This window comes from Rhynchophorus ferrugineus, unplaced genomic scaffold (assembly GCF_030347505.1).
Source record: "Rhynchophorus ferrugineus isolate W39M unplaced genomic scaffold, kcgeb_rfMv2 rfM11, whole genome shotgun sequence".
Lineage (NCBI taxonomy): Eukaryota > Metazoa > Arthropoda > Insecta > Coleoptera > Curculionidae > Rhynchophorus > Rhynchophorus ferrugineus.
Window position 1 is genome coordinate 17,858,446 of NW_027472590.1, and position 23,086 is coordinate 17,881,531.

Below are 23,086 nucleotides of genomic sequence, written 5' to 3' on the forward strand. Positions count from 1 at the left end.
AATATATTTGGATAATAACTTGCAGCAACGTCTGAAATCTAGAAATTAATGTTTCCGAGGCCATGACCTAGTACTTCAGTTACGTTAAATATATGTTTGAGAATTTAAACTACTGACAAACAATACAAACCTTTTTTGTTTTTCAAATCCGGAATATTATTCGAGCTTATCACACCATATCTTTTTGGAATCTTATGTGTAAGATATATTTAACGTGTTTAACTGTTTATCTTTGACTACATTACGTTTGTATAACATTATACAATTATTTTAACACGTAATAATACAATATTGTATCAGTATCTCAAAGTGGTAAAGGATATTCTTATTTCGACATATTAAAATAAATGAAATTGTATCAAAGATATTATGAATTGTATCGTCAAAAATATGTTCCTATTGTCTATCAATGATATCTTATCGACAATGCAGTTTTATTTATATTAAACAAATTAAAATCAAATGCATTTGAAACTGACTCTATAATGTTAAAGGTTTTATTGACTTTCATAAAATACAACAAGTGTGTATGGAACAGGTGGGGCAAAAGTCCAGCTACCATCTTGATTGTGCGCCATCTTGGTTATGTGACGTTTAGCTCAGTTTCGCTTTAACCATTGTGTTCTGTAGATGTCCAAATTTTATTATTCAAGCGAGTTGAGTACAGTAATGTAATCCTAAGGCTGTCTGGCGAAAAATATTTTTCGTCTAAATTGATAAGGAGCAATGAAGCCCATTTTCAGTGGCCAAATCAATAAACACAACAGTCGGTTTTGGGGAACAATTAATTCATGAAATATCATTGCACCCACTAACAACAACTGTATGGTGTGGTATTCATCCTGGAAACTGACCAAGGTGTTGCAGTTACTGTTACTGCAGAACTGTAACAAGATATGATTCGAAATTTTCTTATGCCTGAAATCGAAGAGCAAGGACTAGAGGACATGTAGTTTCGCAAGATGGGGCCACAGCACAGCATAGCTCACAACACATAGTTCAACAATTCAATTATTGAATTACGTTTTTCCACGAAGACCAATTTCGCGATGTGGAGATTTAGTATGGCCAGCCAGAAAAGTTTATGTGAATAAGCCTCAAACCATTCAACATTTTGAAGACAATATTCGTCACGAAATTTAAGAAATTCAGCCTCAGATGTTCCAGTATGTCATGAAAAATGCCTTAAAAGGAGCCGAAAGTTACGTAGCGAATTGCGGTCACTATTTAGCCGATATAATTTTTCAAACATAACAGGTAAAAAATGTAAAAACCAAGTAAATTTTTTATGAAAATCAAACTTACTTATCTTTCCTTTGAGCAAAGTTATAGGTAATAAAAATGCTAGCGGGACTTAATGCGGAGCCTTGAAAACTTTCAGAAAACTACACCATCATTATCAACAGAAGTATCAAGCGGTGTTTAATAACTTTATCGAAATTATATTTTTAGACCAAATACAACAAATAAAAACTACTGGACAAATACGTCTTCGAACTGAAGGTATTACGCTTGCAAAACCACGAGACGAGACTAAATCCTGCTTGTAAGACCGTAATAAAATATCATGGCATTATTTAACTGTTTAATTTTTACAAGAACTGTGTACATTATATGATACTTAAAGTATAAATTATGAATGGATTTAGGAAGATTATTTTTTCAACTATAAAAGTGTCTGTAAAAAATTGTATTATAAAATAATCAAACGAACAATTTTGTTCAAGCTCAAGATTCGTTTTTAGAGCGTTCTTACTCAATTCGTATAACTAATGTAAGCGTTTAGGTAAAGTTAGCTGGTGTACTATATCATTATATGTAGTTAAATATTTATTACACACTTGTTTCTAATAATCATCATTATCATAAAGATAATCGCCGTTTCTGAGAAAAAATGCGCTTAACTTTGTAAAATGTTTAAATTTATGGAGATATCATCAGTATTATTTTTATATAGGCATACATTGTCAGTTGGGATGGTTATTCCTATACGTTGGTAGTACTAATGTTGCCTGTGTACATATATGGAGATACATGTAAAATTATGTAGGATAATGCTCCTTTATACTTCAATCTGTGTCACAGATATTTTAAAAGTTGCAAATTAAAATGAACAAATTTGAATAAAAAAAAGTAAATATTTTTACAGTTATTAATTTCAGTAATGATTATTGCAAAAAAAACGATGATACAGCTGAAGAATTTTTTGTTGGTGATATCATTGTCGTCATGTAGAATCAAAGAAAATTGATGAGACATAGACCTTGGCTGCAAGAAGGCTATACAACATTTACATTATTGACACAACTGCTACTGTTGGTCTAGCAAGTTGTCGTGAAAAAAGCCATTAAGTTCATATCAATATTGAATAAGGCAATTGTACTGAATATTCATATCTTAAAAAGTATTTTTATTACGGTGAAAAAATGTTAGACAAAAAGCTGAACAGATCAGACTCAAAACTACAGATTATCAAATGTTTCCACAAAGTTATCCAATATTTCGCCGTAAAACATGGAAGATGGTTATTGGATAATGCGAAGAAAATTAGGAAATGGAACAGTCTAACAAAATTATAATTTTAAAAATACATATTGTATCCTGCATTCGTATTTCTTGATATAAGATGAGTACTAATAAATTCCTTTGTATTTAAGATTATATTAAGCGCATTCAATAAAAAATGCTATATTAGAAAACTGTATGAATTCAAATAATTGTGAACTAAGGCATATTTATATCTTAATAATAATATAAAAGCTGATGTGGCACTTAAATTATATCAGTAAATAACATTTACTACAGCTGCTTGCAATTGCTTTATAAATATCTGGAATCCTGTTAGTGACTCCAATATATTTTTTTCCAAAAAGTAATAAAATGTAATGTATTTAAAATTAATTCTTCTTAAAATGTATTATGTCCTCTTTAGAGTCTATTAAATGTTTTTGTTGTCAATATGTTATTACTTACAAGACAAGTATGTGATTTCCTTTTAATTTTTGTAAAATTTTAATAAAAAAACACTAATTACTTAACCCGTCAATAGAGAAATGTAAAAATGTTGATTTTACAATGAAATTTATTTTATGATAAAAATATGATAATCGTTGTGTAATTAAAAACATTATGACAATTATATTACTTTATAGCTAGAAGCAATAGTCTTGTGTAGTAGATATAAAATATTTTAACTGTTTGAATGGTACGCCCATTTCTTGATATCAACGAATTTGGACTTTCTTTGGACTTTCTTTGGACGACAATTTTCGTTCATCAAGGTGATATCAGCTCCATTGCATATACTTTTTTCAATATTAGGTTCAAGAACAAAATAAATTTGCCTTTTTTTTGTTTGAATATTGACATATTGGCATATATCTCGCGAAATATTAGGTATATTTCTATAATATATTTATTTCAAATGAATCAACCTATTACATTCTCTTATCTTTATACAGGGAAATGTGGTACTAGAACAATTATCCTTCTTTAGGGACCATCCATAAAAAGTTCATTTTTATTCGTGATATGAAAAAATGGCTACTACATAAATGTACAACAGTTTTAATTTCCAAGTTTCATTGCTGACTAGGCAAAAAAAAGAAAAGTATTCTATAGCGTATTGTGACTGATGAGGAAAAAGGGATCCACTACGACAAACTCATATGCCTGCGTGAACGCACGGTACATAATAATGAGGATATATCAAATACTAGAATCGATCCACTATATGTACCATCATACTGAACCATTGTTTTAAATGTACAAAACAAATGGACTGAAAAATCCCGGGCCTAAAACTTAGAAGGCGCTAGTTTCATTGCATTCATCGCTTTTTCAGTTAGTACTAACCTTCTTATATATGAGTATGAGAAAGCTGTTAAAATTTCCTGATATTCTACTCATAAGTTTGTGAGTTTTTGTGCTAAGAGTGACACTACTTTTTTATTTGAATTTTATACTGCTTCTTGATGGGAAAAATACCAATTCATTCAAGCAAAGCAATTGGCCTGATATGTGTTATAAAGAGTCTGCTCCATCAGAAACGATAATAAAACGTTAGTTTGCTGAATTCAAACATAGTCGTAGAGACACTGATGATGCAAACGCAGTGGACGTCCAAATGAGGTGCTAACACCAGAAAACATAAACAAATCCAGAAAATCGTTTCGAATGATCGATGAAAGTGAAGTTGCGTGAGTTACTTAGTATTTTAAAGGTATAAAAATAACGTGTTGGTGTAATATTGCGTAAGAATTTGGCTATGAGAAAGCTCTGTTCAAATTTGATGCCGCGTTTGCTTACTGTTGACCAAAAACAAAAACATCTTTTTAATTCTGAGCAGGGTTTGCACCAGTTTAAATGTAACAAACAGGGATTTTTACGTCGATATGTGATCACAATGGATAAAATAGATCCATCACTTCAGTCCGGAATCAAAACGAAAAGAAATCAGAAGAAAAGGCGACGCTGGAATGATTGTGTGGCTCTTGATGGAGATTACGTTCATGTATAAAGCCAATTTTGAATAATCTTTGTTAATCTCGGGACTTTTCAGCCCATGTGCTATAAGTGATGGCGAAGGGGACATAAGGACCATGGGAACATCGAAGATAGAACTACACAGATAGTATACTAGAAGGAAACGTTTCTAAGATCTTGAGGAAGAACAAAAATAGACAGAATGTCGATTTTTAAATAGACACATACGTAATCCTAAATTTGGCTGCAATAAAACGGTATTTATTCGATGGTGATTCACGGCTATTAATTAAAGTCTTAGTCAATCGATTGATTAACTCAAGACAAGGAAGAATTAGTATAGTATTAATTAATCGAACAAAAAAAAACCCTCTTTATTAAATCACTGATTTAATAGCGAAACAGATGAGCAGAATAATTTGAAATTAAAAATGACGGCTCTCTTCTATTAAAAAAATATCTAATTGCCATCGTTTAGTTGGCTATTGAGTCATGAACAATAATAATACAGGTAATTTTCCAGTGGATTGTAATGTTATTTTGAAGATATCTCATGGGAAAACATCGTCCCGTGTGTTAACGTTAAAAAATAATAACAATTTGCCTTTAATTGACGTCATGCTTTACGTAAATATTAGCAATAAAGTTTATGGAATCTCGTTTATTATCAGTTAAGAATACTTAACGTGATATTAGATCGACTTAAGAATAATTTTATTTATCAGTAATAGTCAATATCAGATGATAAAACATTTAAATGTTCAATAATGTATTAGCAATAACAATTGCATATAAAAACTGGAATATACCGACTATGCGAAATTATGGATTGGTGAGAACATTAAGTAAAACAGAGTAAAATCCGACAAAGAGCAACTATCATGCCGGTAACCAGGTTAGATAATAGTAACCATTTCTTTTGTGATTAGTTAGGAATAGATCAGTCGCTATATGAGAATGTTTAATGCTGAGAAACGTCATTTGCAGGCAACGTACCAGTAGGTTTAGTAACAGGACATGATTGAGGAGCAAACCTTCCTGCAGTTGATTATGAAGTTAAAGATAATATCATCCTACAGATATACAAGACGAATATTAGTTTGATTAAATTGCGTAAGCTACCAGACAAAATATGTTCTGAGCGTGGCCATTTAGACACAGACCAAAAAATATTATTATAGGAAAACATATTGTTACCATATCATTATTTAAAAAAAGTGTAAATTTATTACCCTAGTTACCAACCTAAAAGGTCCTCGTTCTAGAAAAGATACCTTTTTGATACTTTTTTCTATATTTTGAGAAAATATAAATATATGTTTATAGATTTTATAGTTATATCAATGTTTTTCATAACAATCCTAGTATGAAACCGTTCTTTTATTCTGTGTGATTTTTTTAAAAATTGTTTGATTGTATTATCTGCGTTTTGAACAAGGCCACACACTAGTTATACATTTTTTAATACATAATTAATGCACAAAACGAATGCTATTAATGATTTAGCTTTCAACTTAATTGTTTACTAACTGTATATTGACGTCGTATGATATCGGCGAGCGTTTTGAATTTAAATCTTAAAATAGAAAAAAATAATTCTTAACATCTTATTTTCCTGCACAAATATTATATCTTTAAGAACTAGTAATTACTCTAAAATATTATAGAATAATTTTATTCGTCAATTATTAGTCTCGCTAAAACCCGAAGACCTTTGGAGCAATTGGTCTAGTTTCGGACTTCCACCAGGAAGGTTTATATGACTAGAAATTATGAAATAATTGCGAGGAAAACAGCAGACACTGCAATTCTGTTTTTCCACATAAAGTGTCACCCCCACTTTCAAACATTTATGGGTGCATTCGGCATTTTATTTTGTGACCAAAAATATTTAATACTGATTATTAAATCTTCATTAAAATATATAATGTTAAACATCGAAGATGCTTTCTCGAAACTGATAATTTAAGTCTTTGCCAGGATCTATATTTCATAAAAATCTAGGTATATTTTGATAGATACAACAATAACGTTAATAATAAGTTAATTATGTGTTAACGGTAATTTCAAACAGGTCTTATCCTATTTGCGGTCGAGCAAATATTTACAAAGAATATATTTAAAATATGTAGGGACTGTTTATTGTATAGCATTCTTTGTAAATGTGTTTCACAATTTTTACTATTAAGCCATGCATTTATGGCGCGATAGTTTTCTTTACTTTTACTATCAGCAATGTGAAGAAGATGTCGTGGAAGTCAATCAAATGTGCGAGGAGATAGCTCACGTCCTAACCGCAGTGAAGACCAACGAGAGACACAAAAAGATAATAGTAGTATTGGTATATCATAATTGCGTTCGAGAGTGATTTAAATTGGACTATATAAGCTTAGAATGTGACGAGTTCTTGACGAAAAAATGAACAGAAATTGAGCTATGATTCAGGAACAAACAGCTTTTCACTTCGTTTTCTTTCAAAAATCAATTTTCATCATCAATTATTGTAAGACATTAAAACACAGCGGTGAATCCAGTGGGTTTATACCATACAAGTTTTTTGGTAACATTCAAATTTGTATCAGAAATAACTTAAACAATATATTAAGCAGTGCAAGAACAACAAATTAGTCAAAATGTTGAAAACAACATTGGATCAGATGTTATATTGACAGGCATAATATTGTTATCAGATTCAATAAAAAAACGGCCGGTGAACATGCGATGAAGTTTAATTCACCGACAATTGACGAAGTGGATATTGATATTGTTGGAGAAAAATTTCAAGAAAGATGTAAGTTATTAATAAAAAACGTGGTATGATATTAGATCATCAAATAATGAAAGTAGGTAAAGTGTGGTGCATGACATTTTCAATGAATATTTGGATGTTGAACAGTTACTTACTTCGCATTGGTTAGAAGTTGCTTCAAAGGAGTACTTGGCAATGTTCAGTCGAAGTCTGAACGAGTTTTTGCGCTATTTCGTAACCAACCGTTAACGAAATATGAATAAATTATAAAACACCACAAACCAAAGAACAATCAAAACAGTGCGTTTTTTTTTAACTTTGACTCTTTTTCATCAACTCGTCGTTGTTTTTGGTCAAATGTGAGCTTGCGTGGCACCCACTTTGCACAGGGCTTTCTCATACCCAAATGTTTGTGATTGATATGATGTACACGTTCAGTTGATATCTTTAGAGAATTTTGTGGATTTTTAAAATGTTTTCGTCGGTAACAACATCTTTTGGGCGTCCATTGCCTTCACCGTCTTCGGTGCTCCTTTCGCCACGTCCAAACTTAGCATACCAATCCTTGATGGCTGATTTTCCTGAGGCAGTCTCCGGAATCTCGGCATCGAGCCAAGTTTTTGCTTCAACTGTATTTTTTCCCTTCAAAAAGAAATATTTTATCAACACGCGAAATTCATTTCTATCTATTTTTTTCACAATAACAAAAGTTGCTTCACTCAAAATGCTATAATTCACAAACTAATGATCCGACAGCTGCCAAATTTATACACGCATCTTTTGACGATTAGGGCTATCGCCATCCATGTGTCACGCCGGGTACTTTTCAATTGACATGTTACTATTTCGTGGAAAGAATTTGTACGGGAATAGAAAACGGTGACTGAATTAAACTTCTTGTTTAAATATTTAAAATTTACATGTGATGTCGACGTAAGTAGTACAGTAAAGGAATGAAATAGTGAATCAACAGATGCCCAAGTTGTGTTGTTATTCAACAAAGTCATAAACAGGTAATAGCATTTTGGGACTAATGCGGTGTCATTCATATCGATTATCTTGATAAGTTATAGTTTAGCACAATAAAAACCAATGGACCCAACGAATGAAAAGTACTTCATTTATTCCGACAGCTGCCAAATTTATACACGCATCTTTTGACGATTAGGGCTATCGCCATCCATGTGTCACGCCGGGTACTTTTCAATTGACATGTTACTATTTTGTGGAAAGAATTTGTACGGGAACAGAAAACGGTGACTGAATTAAACTTCTTATTTAAATATTTAAAATTTACATGTGATGTCGACGTAGGTAGTACAGGAAAGGAATGAAATAGTGAATCAAAAGATGCCCAGGTTGTGTTGTTATTCAACAAAGTCATAAACAGGTAATATCATTTTGGGACTCATGCTTTGTCATTCATATCGATTATCTTGATAAGGTATAGTTTAGCACAATAAAAAACCAATGGACCCAACGAATGAAAAGTACTTCATTTATTTCTATATGAAAATCGATCCATTGTTCCCACTTAAAATCTCGTATTAATTTGCAATGAGCCAGTGCATGAACATCGCGAGGAAAACCTAACAAGGCGCATTCCTTGTTATTTTTTTTCGTTTGATTATCTAGGTCACCGGAGCCGATGAACTTAAACTTTCTCTTCCGACATGCACGTCGCACAACAAGCAAATTTCTTCTTGTCGAGGTAGAAATACTTTTAAAGGCCGCCGAACGACATTGCCGGAAGAAATGCATCGTATAAATAAAAACTTTACGAGTTTTTGCAATTTTGTGGGTGGTATAATAGCGCCAATTTCTACGGTAACGCTTGTCCGTCTGGTTTTATTTTCGAAAGTTTGAAATAAATTAGTTCCCATTGTTCGTAGATGAAATCGATCTACATAGTACGCAGTTGTGTTTGCATACTATATGCTAGATTGTTTAATAAGTTCACGGAGGATGCGATACAACTTAATATTTCATGTTTCATATCAAAATAACTAAAATTTATGATAAGTTTTAAGAGGGTTTTCTAAAATAATAAATTTCATTAGAATGGTGAAAATTTTATCAAACGTTTCTTAAGATTGAGATTTATTCTTTAATATAGCATGGGTTTTGCCTAATAACCACTACCTTTACCTATAAAAGTAATATCCTCCCTCTATTGGGCGTTTTCACATCTGCCTACACAACACCGACACGGCACCGTATTTTGTTTTTGTGATTTTCATTAGCATTGTCCCATATAGAAGGCTTTGATTTTACTAATTCAGTTATTGTTACAATATGATCTTTAAACCACTCATGTCGGTGCCGATTGTTATTGTGTACAGAGATATTTTTAAGGTTAAAAGAGGAAGATGTTTAGTTTTAAATAAGATATTGTAACATTAATTGAATTAGTAGAATCAAAGTCTTGTATATGGGACAATCCTGATGAAAATGATAAAAACAAAATACGGTGCCGTGCCGGTGTCGGTAGATGCGAAAACTTCCATTGACGGATTTCACTAGCTCAGTTGCTAATAGACTATTGAAAGGTATGGATACCAAAACTTGGAAAACCATGTTCCATGGAAATTTGCGTAAAAATATGCAATTCAGAAGATCATTAAATGCAAACTGGCAGACAAAGGTACAGGTACAGCTGATTCCTAGATCATTTTACTATAATTGTGACCTGCCTAACGGAATAACGAACACTTGCATCCTTTTGGTTATTTATTGACTGATAGACCCCTGGTTGTTTGAGAAAAACAGGTGCGTTGTTGTCAGACTGTCAGGTTTGACGAGCGAAGTGTTTACATGTCAAGGGTTTGAAAATAAAATAGTTTTCAAGTAAAATAGAAACGTTTTTATTTTAAACCCTACATGTTGCATAGCTTACACAGCTTCAGAGTTAATTATGAAGAATTTTTTATGAATGTCCGATTCTAATTTTAAAGTAAATGTATACATATCTAACTATTTCATTAAATAATGTAAAAAGGTTCGTAAGAGGATTCATGTAGTTTTTTTTTGACGTATTAACTCATTTGTTCCGTATCTAATAAGTTATTAGTATTTTTTCCTTGGCTAACAGCAAATTAAACAGTATCATAAACTGCATTCTTCAGCTTTGAAAAATAAAAATAATTTAATAACAACAATATTTTTCTTTATGGAACACAAATACATTAGCAATATTTTTATTTTTTTAATGTTCATGTTACCACAGACAGATAAAAAAAAGTCTGGTCAGCATATTCCTAAATGCAGCCTCAGCCTTTGATAATTTTTGTCATGCAGGACTTATCCTAAGCAGCACACTGTGTTAAAGATATCGGCGAGATAAATGAGTAAAACTGTTAATTATGTTTGTAATTCTAATAGTCATTTAAAAAAATACCGCTTTTATAATATCTGCATTTTTATAGCTCTATGACGGCATTTTTGTCTCTCCGGCATATTGTCGGTCATTTGATCATGTTTTGTGACCTCTACCTGGCCTCTGACTTATTTGGGATATGGAAAATCCTTTATAATTGACCATTGACTAGAAGAGATGGCAAAGGCAGTATAGTTTGAGAGTAGGCGTGACATACATTCCACCTTAAATAGTTCGAACCGAGCTATTCTAATCCTCTGTCACTCCTTCACTCTTTCTATTAAGTTCGTTAAACTCAAAATTCGCGATAATTCGTGACAACAGTATCGAGAAGGTCTAGGTAGAAAGACTCATATGAACGATCGCCTTGGTTCACTAAAATTATAATTAGTGCAAATAAATTAAGTAGTGTAAAGTGTTTCATTAATTAGCAAAAAATTATAGCTGAAGTTGTCAGTTGTGAGCAACCAGGGCACGGAGTGAGCGAACGAATCGATAACCAAAACCTCAAAAAACACCACCGAACAACCGTGACGTTCTCACTTGACGTAGTTCCGGCCAGTATTCTCTCTCGCTGGAACCCAAACTGCCTCTCGAAGGCGCTTGCTTCTATAGGAGATATATAAAAAAAGACGATCCAATAAATTTGCATAACCAATAAGTATTTTGCGTGTTATTGGCCAATTTGAATATATCAAAAATACAAATATTCAATAAAGTTGTATAATATTTAGAAAGAAAATTGCAAATAAATTACCTGTGGTGCTCTGGTTGTGAAATCTTTTTCAGACAACATCAGCAAGTCTGAGCCGGATATCTCCCAATTTTCTGCCGTTGGCTCGGGGCAGTTAAATTGTCTACACGTCCATCTGATCCAGGAAAGTACATCTCCTTGACTCCAAACAGTCGGGTCTGAAAATAAAGCAGACGTCATCATTGTTTAGATTTAATCCTAATTAGAAATAAATGAAGCTATTTAGGTGCAGATAAGGAACGACAACAACAAAATGGATTATGATTACTGCAATGTTTATATTTCCAATTAAAATATTTTCAAGATGATAGGTGAGTTACATCACATCACGTGGGTACAAGAAATCATTTAAAAACAAATTTATAAAGCTCACGCGATAAGGTTTCATGATGCAGCAGAAATTCTATACTGATGTGTAATTTGATATGGCAATGAAAGTTTTTTGAGATGAAAAATTTATTTAAACTATAAATATAAGATTTTTCAATTAGGAAGGGTCAACAATTTAACCTAATTGTTAAATTTGACGTTTCTTTATATAAATTAACAGTTTTCCATTTAGTTATTTAGTGTACAAAGATGATCAAAAGTCTTCGTTACTGAATGCCATTAAGCAGTTTTGCACTGAATGCCATTAAGCACTTATGGTGATGCTTCTCATATATTATATTCCAATGATGGATTTTAGTTTCAACTATTAAAAGTAGTAATTTTACTGTTAATGACAAAGTATGGTTTGTAAGGTGAAAAAAGTTCGTTGATTGAATTACCTGGCATTTATTGGACTAAAACCAAGTTCAAACTCTGAAAGAACTCTCAGGTAGATTAGAAGTTTATGAAACAGAAGCTGTTTCTTACAAAATTAACACAAGGTGCTTTTTCTCACCGGTTTGACATCGCTTTCTGGTGAATTTACCATAACATTAGCTATGCGTTAGTTCAAGAGAGCCACCATGGCCACCAAAGCGGCAAGATATAGTTTATTATGAGCTGCTAAGACCTAATGAAACTAACAGACACGAAGTCATCCTCTTGCATGAAGACGTTAACCCATACATTACTAGAATTATGAATGATATACTGTTGCAGCTCGAGTGGAAAGTTCCGCCATATCCAGCGCACTCACCAGTACTTGCTGAAATCAGTGCAGCATAGTTTGGCCAACATTTTTTCATTATTTATAATATTTCATTTCAGTTCAACAACTGTTTTTCATACGCTGAGGAAGTGAGAAAGTGAATCTGCTATACAAACATCGTTCTTTCGACACGGAATGACCATGATACCAGAGAGATGAAAAAAAAATCTCAATAAATGCATATTAAAAGTGAGAAAATTATCGGAATACATGCCAGCACCTAATACTATTATTCACCAGTTTCTACACAACAAGGTGTTCGTTACGACCCCAATATTGATTGAAAAATAATATTGAGCGACGAAGAGTGCTTTTGGATGAATAAAGGTAACAAACACAATTGCCGTATATGAAACGACATCAATCAGCATGAGATTCACCAAGTGACAATGTATGTGAGTACTACAGGATGATAATAACCGTTTCCTTTTGACCCAATATGGAGGTGGCCAGCATAGAATTCCAGTAGTTTGGAATGTGTGCCACATATTGGACGCCACAATGACATGAATAGTCTACCAAGACGCTGGAAATTTTCTTACAAGATTTTCTGAAGCTACAAGTCTATTCCAAAACCCGTTGAATGAGAGAGAACTTAACTTAAAGATTGCTCAAATCTCAAATGAGCTACATTTACGATTTATTAAAAATTTCATATAATATACACAAAGCTTAGTATATTCCATTCCAAATTTGATCCCTCCTTGTTGAAAACGTATGGCTAGGAGCTGGTGAGGATTTTTTCACCAGACTTATCCAGGCACCATCCTATTAACAATTGCCCTTTGTTGCTATCAATTCGGATAAACAATTCAAAACAAAAATTCATGACACCGTTATATAGAATTACCTTGAAGGATCACATGCTTTTCGAGGAAATCAACATCAATTGTAAAAAGTGTCCTGGATAATCAAGTTTGATCTACCATTAGAATTTTATCTGAAAAGTTAATTATAACATGGAGATAACGAATATGTCATATTGTTTCATAGTAATAAGATGAGACTGTAATAACAATTTTGTTTTAATACTACGTTCATAATGTCTTTGTTTTTTTTTCGCAAATTTATTAAGATAAGATAAAACAAGGTAGCAGTATATGGTATTTGAATCATGGTTTTATATCAGTTAATCTATATTATTGCAATAAAAAAATATATTTGATAAATAATGTTTAGTTTATAATTTTTCCACTCATATCTGAATATATGTGTATTTTTTTCAGTTTTTCTTGAATAAACGATTTAATTGTAATTGTGGTCTTTACTAATAGAAATCTTTACCTTTATATATATAATTCTTCTCTTTGTGGATGTAATTAAACGGTTGAACCGATTTTAATGGCCAATGTTCGGACAAGACAATCTCTGTTGGTTCTACTAGTATTACTATAATAAGGACACTATCCTAGAAAACTGTATACTTTTCTTAGTACTTTGAATAATATTACAACTGTTATAATATGAAGACTTGCGTTCAAACAAGCGAAAATAATATAATGTAGAAATGTGTGGGATAGTCGACGAATGTACAAGAGCTTAAAATTATGTCACAGAACAATTTCGAAGAATACCTAATTCAAGAAACTAATACCGACCTTTTTGTTAAACTAGTCAACTTATAATCAACAACAAATTAATAATCACAACAAGCACTTGATGAAAATTTTCAACTTTTTCGATAGCTGCTATAAGATACAAATATAGCTCTTCACTTTTTTTAATTAAAATTTGAAACATTTGATCATGCATCTAATAGATGATCTGGAGTAGTCTGCTATAAAATAACAGATACATATTAGTGGCAAGATAATACATTCCGAAAATATCAAGATAAGATTAATTGACAATCCATATTTGGATATTCAATTAGACCATTAACTATTTTATATTAGGTATATGTATATATTTTGATCGGTGATATCTATTGATAAAAATGCGAGGTATCAGTGTAAAGAACTGTTAAATTCCATTAAAACTTGATGTGCATGTGACTGCAGGTCTCTGTCAAAGCCATTTGAATAAATTGAATGATGATTTACTTCAAAAAAGACAATCTATAGCGAATAACAGACGCAAAGTCATCTTCTGGCGCGACAACAAGTTGCAATAATTTTAAACGATGAAATTTGCAGCTCGAATGCCAGATACTATCGTATCCAACATAATTACCAGACATAGAGTCTTCTGATTACCACAATTGACACAGTATGGCCACGATTAAGTTGTAGAAAATTAGAGAAATCATTTTGAACAATATATTCGTATATATTGTACCAATTTTTTTGCAACAAATGTATTTTTAAAATGAAAAAAATTATCAGAATATGTATAAGCAATTGATATATTGTGATCCATATATTAGTGCTCCTTTAAAGTTTGAATCATATTATCAGTTGTATTGTTAATATAGTCTTGAATTTTTATGTTCTAATGAATTGCAATATATAACCCATTTTGGTAAAAGAATGATCAACAAGAATAAATATTATAATTAAACAAATAAGCACAAAATCTTATTGCAAATTGGAAAACGTCCCGTATCTTTTTATATTAATAATCATCTGGTAAATATCAAAACTGCTTTTACTTGAATCAACCACTACTTCATATCGTAATAACATGTTTACTGTCGACGTGTAAAGCAGAATATAACCTTCGATGAAACTTAAATAACCATAATTACAATGTACCCAGTATCAATTTGTATTGACGTTATACGATTATAGCAAATAATTTAAATTATATCAACTGTGAATTTATCTTGAGTATGTGTCCTTGACTAAATACCACGCCTATCTCCATAGTGTTTTTTTTTATATTTTCACTTATCTATAAACAATGAACATAATGATAGTTTATGACAATGTGTGTCAAATATAGGTATAGACGACCCGATCAAATACCAATCAATCAATAAAACATGTTGATAGGATTCGTTATATCCACCCTTCTCCCAAATTCCAAAAATAGCTTGCTATTTCTGGTTATCCTTCATAGCTCGACATTCCTGAGACTTGTATTTATACCATAGTTAACAGATGATATTGAAAAAAAACTGGATTAATAATTTGCTAACAAAAATGATTCGACTGGTTTTAAATGAAAAAATAATCACTATATATAAACATAAAAAAGCAAGACCTTGAATACTGAACTAAACTAAAAGGAGTCAATATCAGAGCTTATTTGGTATACTTTACACGTTTTGGTACTAATAACATGAATTTGTAAAGAGAAGCCTACGGGATGATAATAATATAAAATAAACAAAATACATATGTAAAAGTAGTTAAGAAAATAATAATAACGTTGAATTAGGACTCGGAATGACAATGACTCAATTAAAAGTTGTTAAAGTGATGTGATGTGTGTAAAAACAATTAAAAAATCAACCATTTTAAAAATATATTCGTCAGTATAATGTATTACTCAGCTAGACCATTAGGAAGGGGTAATATATTATTTCTAACTTCCTTGTAATGTTATGTGTTGAAAACCAGTGAGAACTTATTCAGAATCATGATAAAATATCTAGTGAAATTTATTTGTTATTAACTATGTTACCATATTATTGGAAACAAATATAAATCTACCAATCTAATATCTTCTAGAATTAATTCAATGAACGTCATGCCATTTATGATTAAGCTTCGTCAAAAGTATCTGAATATACCCTTTATCTGAAGCCGTTAATATGAAATAATAATGGAAAATATAATGAACTGAGTTTCCGTTCATGAATATCTGCTAAAATAAATGAAATCTGGCCACTTTTTAAACGAATCGGTATAGGTGATGAAAAATTCAATCCCAGTACATTAAAAGAAAAAGGTCATTGGAAGCCAACCCGGATAAGCTTCACAAGTAGTTGTAGAGCTAATATTACGCCCTAGGAAGGTGATACTGAAAGAATTGTCCATCATGGGCATTTTGATGCTGGACACGCCATCAATTCAACTTTCTAACGTCAATAAATAAGCGATTGTAACAGGCGTTTATAAGAAATGGTCTAGTCCATCACGACATGCGAAAACTGGAAATTACTTAATTCTCTCCCATTATTGATAGTTTCGGTTCTGGTTCTGGTAATGCTATTTTACTACCTGGATGTGAATAACTATTCTTGAGTATTGTAGAAATACAAAGCGACGAAAACTTATTTAAGCTCAATATATCACAAAAGAAATAGTAAATAGTTAACACAATTAATTAATGTAATGGAAAATAAAGTTAAGGCAAAATAAATGATCATGTTCTCAAATATATGAGTCAAAAAAGCTTGTTAAGTTTTAAAAGAAGAGGTCAATATCGAGGCACATAATACACTCCATACATATTCAAAACAGTTCAGGTAATTGTGGAAGTGCAAATCAAGGATTGTCCCTAGAGATGATAGTTGAAAATAAAATTATATATATAGAAATAAGTTTAGAAAAAATACGAATCTATTAATGTAATATAACAGTTAAACTAAAAAAAGAAGCAAAAATAACATATTTTTTCTGCATAAAAATAGACTCTTGAATACTAAAAAAGAAGCCAATACCAAAGCTAATTAGGTATTCCACGTACGTTCAGAACTGATAAATTAAAATGTGTTAAATCATTGAAGGCGTATAGGATAACAATAGTAAAAACTACTAAAACACATTTGAAAGAAAAACAAAAGGAAACGAATGTATCAAAAAAACACTACAACACACTGAAATATATCACATAATATAAATACACAAGATGTTTATTGAGTAACAATACATTACATACTTAAAATAAGACGAGATATTGACTGTTATTCTTAAAATAAATATGGGATAACATCAAAAATACTATACAATTTTTTCATCCTCACTATTTACGACCTTTGAAGGTCAGCTATTTATGATAGATCAAGATCGTTAACGGCCAGATAAATATTAATTAAAAAAATTATCATTCGTCATCTCGTATATATAAAAACAACGACACATGACAACGCAACATGAGCTAACATAATTTTTTCTCCATCTCTAATTTTTCTCGAACAATTAGAATCGATCGTATTAAACTTTCCAACTTTTCAGTCTGATGACACCACGTTGCGTACGAACTTATTCCTCATTAACATATAAAACTCTTTTACGTGACTATCGTAACATTTAAAAGAGAATTTTAACATTACAACAACGACGGAACGGTAAATAGCAACTGGTTAAGTTAGATACATACTAGAACGCTTGCTATGGGCTTGGGAAAATTCTGCTTATTTTAAAACCTCAAGGTTGTTATTTAAAAGTAAGATTGGTAATAGGACTATACACGGAGCAGATACGAATTAAGACTTAATTGGTGTATACATATTAGGTAGGTTATTTAATTTTAAATATGTATTAGTTAAAATCACGGTAAATTGGAAAACATCATGTTAAACAAAAGTGGTTGGTCAGAAAATATTTCCATCTCAATCCATAATCGAACGCTGCCAAAACAAAGTTCTTCCACTAATTATCAATGCCTATCGTAACATTTAACCGTATCGTAACCAATATGTTACATTATACAGCTAGTACTGTACTGACTACAGACTACACTGTGATCTGAAGGGTTTCGATCTGTATGGAATGGTGTTAGTAGAGTGAGATATTTAAATATTAGAAATAGACGTCGGGATAATTTCTACTTGTTTTTACACTCAATGTTTCTTTGTCTTGTCGTTCAACAATTCAAATTAATAGTATTTGTTCTCTAAACCGATTGACACCTTCTAACTGATCTACACGATAAGCAGAACTGAAAGCGATATCCTAGACTTTGACATAAAATATGAGAGAAGGTTAACTGAATGAATATGCACCAATACAACTGCGTAGGATATCAGGAGACTTATTTGTTATATTTTGGGGAGTTTTTTACTAAGGTTTATCTGGACGGAGCCCACTGCTTAAACTGGGCTCCGAACTACGGTCCTTAGCATTAAGCTTACCGACTGGTCAGTGACCAACTTAGGGATCATCCCTGAAGACATCCGGCCTTACCCGGCCTGGTTACTGGTGTGACTGAGGTCATTTTCCTTGTGGGATTTTGCACACTTGTTTTTTAGATAATAACAAATATTAATTTACGCCCATGCCCCAGCGGGATTTGAAACTAATGTAACAATATGAAGACCGTCCAGTCGAAGTTAGCGAAATCAGAATATTTAAACAAACCAAACCACATAAATCTGTTTAAAATGTATGCTTTCTCTACCTAACTTTAACTTAAGTTCGTTTAATTAATCTTAATTGAAGCAATAAATATTTCCTCATTATTATACATTACTAAATATTACTTAAGTCACAACTATCAGGCCCAAAAATTTATTTTTTTAAAGGGTTTACAGTGGATAGTACATTTGTAACCAACTTGATTGAATTGATTGAAGCCTCATTGAAAATCTTCACTTTTCAGTTTGTGTCATCTCGTTGAAATATGAACAAAACATGTTTTCACTGCGTTAAACATGTCTGAATTTGTTTGAGTAAATTCCAATATGTGAACACTAGTTTCGATGCTTTAAAAGTAGTGATTTTGACATCGAAGATAAACCGGTCTGGATAGGCAAAAAAACCGAAGACAAAGATTTGAAGGTACTACTTCCGATTACCAGTCGTGACCTATCTGAGTGGCGTTTCAGTTCGTATGAAGGTACTTAAAAGTGGGTCGACTCGTAGATCGCCTAAAAACATATATCGTTCCCTCGAGATGGTATCCGAAAATTTCCTGAAGGATGGAAAAAATTAGTGGCTATGGAAAATACTTTAGATAAGCAAGAAGAAAGAAATTTAAAAAATCCAAAAATTATAGGGTAAAAGTAGTAATAGATTTAAAATTATAATTGAGGTTGTATACGGTAGGGCAAAAGTCACGCTACCATTTTGATATGAAACCAACCTGGGGCAAAAGTTCCGCTACCATTTTGATTGCGCGCCATCTTGTTTATGTGACGTTTAGCTCAGTTTCGCTTTAACCATTGTATTGTGTAGATGTCCAAATGTTATTATGGATCAATACACGCCACAAGAACGAGCAGAAGAAGTGACAATATTCATTGAATATAATCCTTCCATTATTGTAAATTGGCGGAAATTTCGTCAGTGGTAGCGGACTTTTGCCCTATACAGCTATACAAAGCCCTTAAGCTATACCTGGCCCTACAAAGCCTATCTTATAAGAAATAAAATCATAAACTGAACGTCATTTCAATTCATTGCAGTAGTAGGCACAAAGAGTGATGGTCGGTGAACTTTAAAATATTCGTTTGTAAATTTTTATCTCATGTGAAACAAGAATTCAAATTCTGTAAAAAATGGGATACCTTTCTGGTTTCTTTTTTAATGGAGAAATAATTCTAACAGGCAAAAAAACAGACCTTAAGAATTTTGTTTAAAAAATTACCTGGAGAGATTCCTAAGGCTGAGCACGTTTCTCCAACATCTTTTCTCATCTGTTCAATAGCCATATTGAGTACGGGTTCGATGCTTTCTCTCGATATTTGCTCGTCACAGCCCATCATCAAGTCATTACCATCATTGCTGCCGGCTTCCTCCATCTTGACATCTCCATTAATGAACGGAAAATCGATGGGATGGATATTGTACTTCTTTTGGAATGTGGTATCTTTCAGTACTTGACGTAACAGCTGGTGGTCTTTGGGTGTGTCCGGAACCGTTTGAAGTAGACTATCCTGCTGTTTGGGTTGCAAGAGACTACGTAATGTATCGGCACCGTGAAATTCGCCGAGTAGCTCGCTGAAATCGACAGTACTCTCTTGTTTGATGGGTTTATGTGGATCGAAGATGTTCAGCAGGTCATTGCGTTGTGATACTTGCTCTGGTGATGATCCCGATGAGTAATTTGACGTAGCAGGTGAAACGGGAGACGAATTAAGGTTACTGGTGAGGAAATTCTCTTCTTTGATAGTGAACGGTGTGAAGTTAGGTAGCGGGGAAGTAGAGTTCGAGAAACTATCCTCTTTCTTTATGTATCCACTCTGGAGGTATTCCTCACAGGGAGATTTGGAGTAGGCAGATGACGGACTGGGGGTGTATAACGAGTATTCGGGGGAACTGGGATAGAACGAGTTATCTCTGTAACTGGAGTAGTGATCATTGGGTGATAACAATCCCTGGGAGCTAGGTGAATACGGCGATAGCGAGCCCGCGTTCGATTGGTGACCGAGCGAGCTGGGCTGGGGCACCTCCAGGTGGATCGGTGATTGTGGCGATAAGTACTTCTTGTTGTCGCCGAGAAGTTTCTGGAAGTCGGGCTGGAAGTCTGGGACGAAGTCGTTGTCAGAAGTCAGCGATTGACTTTCCGGCGAGCTGGGATAGTAGGTAGTAAGAATTTTCGGTTGTTGCACAGTCGTCGGTTTCTCAGTGTTGAACTGATAGAAACCGGAAGGAGACGATAGGGGTTGATCACCTCCTGGTAGGAGAGAAAGATCGAAGTTTTCTGCAAAGTTGCTGTAGTCACACGGCGGGGTAAATCCTGCCGATGGTACAGTTTGGGGCATCTGAAACAAAAAACAATACATCAACATATATCCCACTATTTTATTGTTGTACTAAATTTTAGGCTCTTCAACATATTCTGTACCATGTATCATTATTTTCATTTAAAAAAGATAAACATTGGTACAAAATATATGTTAATTAAATTATTTTACATATTTTTCTAAAACTTTTTCCTATCTTTCGTATCCGTATCGCTATGTTTGGTAAGTGCGCTGGGGGTATCTTTCCATTCAAACTACAACGGTGCACCCTTCACATCTCCTGCCACTCGCTATAGTTACCTCTTTTTTTGCTATAATACGTCGTTCAATTTGTTCAATTGGCGTCGGGAGATATTTGCCGTAACAGTATCATTCACTTTTGGTTATTAGTAATACACCATTGATTGGAAAGGCTACTGGAAACTGTTCCTTCCCAAGCAATGAAACTGGTACTTGTAAAAGGTTCGCAAGGTAATTTTCAATCAATTTGCATGGTAGCTATTTTTCTGCCTTTTAGATCTTTCTCATCGGATATGAATTCATGGAAACACTTGTTTCATCAATAGCTTGTAAGTCCTTATCTTCTACCTTTTTGGTCTTCTAGACCGCTGTTTGTCATTGACCGACAAAACCACCGAAACCGACAATTGGTATATGACGAAGCAGCATCACCATAAGTTTCTAAAAGTTTTCTAGCTGGACTTGGACCGCAGATTTTCTCAAATCAAACAACAAAAGCAATAAAAATTAAAAAAACACTCTTTATTCTTCCATGATTACAGACGCTAATTTAACACTAAATGGATATTAATTCAGTCATTTTATGTAGAGAAATATTCGAATTTTCACTTATATTGTGAAACCAGTTTATTTTATCACCAACTATCCAAAAACAGTTGTATCAAGAACAAGAACATCCAGCTTATTTGATATATTTAGCTCACGCGTGAAATATTTCTTATGTAGAAAATTAATTTTTTGAGTCGTTTTGGAGTATTTTACTGGGCTAACGGAAAATAACTGCAGTGATTTTACTGTAAAGAATCGCTGAAATAAGTGTAGTGACACGGAAACCATTTTTGCCACTATTATCGTTATTTTCATTTTCCTTTTTATATTACTTATTGCACAAATGTGGTGAAAAGTGAGATTAAAAGGTATTATTGGAAACTTATGGTGAATAAGGATAAATGTAGTTTTGAATTTAGTTTATTGAAATGATTTAAAAGCTTTGGTTTTGATACAATTAAAAATATAGAAGCGAAGAAGCAAAAAAGGTCATGAAAAAAGTTCACGAAAGATCGTTAAAAAAGTGTATGTGCGAAGAAGAAATTTTGCAAAATCATATTGCAATAACTGCAACAAAAGTTCTTTCGAAAAAAGTCATAATAAAAATTGGTCTGATAATTTTAAATAACTAGTTTTAAATTGATAAGTCATATCTATTTATTTAAAACTTTAAAGGTAATAGGTTTTTTGTACAAAAATAGGGTTTTAATAACAGTTCTGTTCATTTAAGGGGTATTTTACTCTAGAAAATTGAAAAAATCCTTTTTTTCATATGTTTGAAGCTTAACCCTCAAGGTTATGGCTTTAAAGGATTTTTCGAAATTTGAGTTACTTTAGGAGATATAGCTATTTTAGCGACGCATCATCTTGAAACGTAACTTTAAACTTATTTTTCTCGAAAATACATTTTTCGGGAGGTTGATAATGATATATAGAGATCGACTGAATCGATTTATTTGAAATCTGGTGCGAGTATTCCCTACACATACTTCTATCATTATCAAAGTTATTTCAAATGTATTATTTTATAACAAAATTAGGATTTTTAATATTTTAATTTAACGAAAATAGAATAATGTATTCTTGCCTTCTTATTGAATATCTTCTTTAGATCAACATCAAATTTCAAATAAATCGGATCTGTAGAATTCGAGACATCATGTCAACCGTCTTGTACAAAGAAGTTTGGAGAAAAATGCGTTTAAAATTTGATTTCGCAAAGCTGCGGTACTAAAACAGTTGTATCTCAGAAAATAATATAAATTTTGAAAAATCCCCTT

The 23,086-nt window shown here is 32.4% G+C and overlaps 1 protein-coding gene across 2 annotated transcripts in view; it reads right to left on the reverse strand.

The window, feature by feature from the left end:
- The window catches only part of Ets98B (DNA-binding protein Ets98B), a 65,920-nt gene that overhangs the window by 13,176 nt on the left and 29,658 nt on the right, over nucleotides 1-23,086 (reverse strand). For both annotated transcript variants that reach the window (XM_076417811.1, XM_076417810.1), the window contains exons 2-3: nucleotides 19,919-21,035; nucleotides 11,368-11,522 (exon numbers count right to left, since the gene is read on the reverse strand). In XM_076417811.1, coding sequence (XP_076273926.1) covers nucleotides 11,368-11,522; nucleotides 19,919-21,035 — 1,272 coding nt within the window. The remainder of the gene's footprint in view (nucleotides 1-11,367; nucleotides 11,523-19,918; nucleotides 21,036-23,086) is intronic.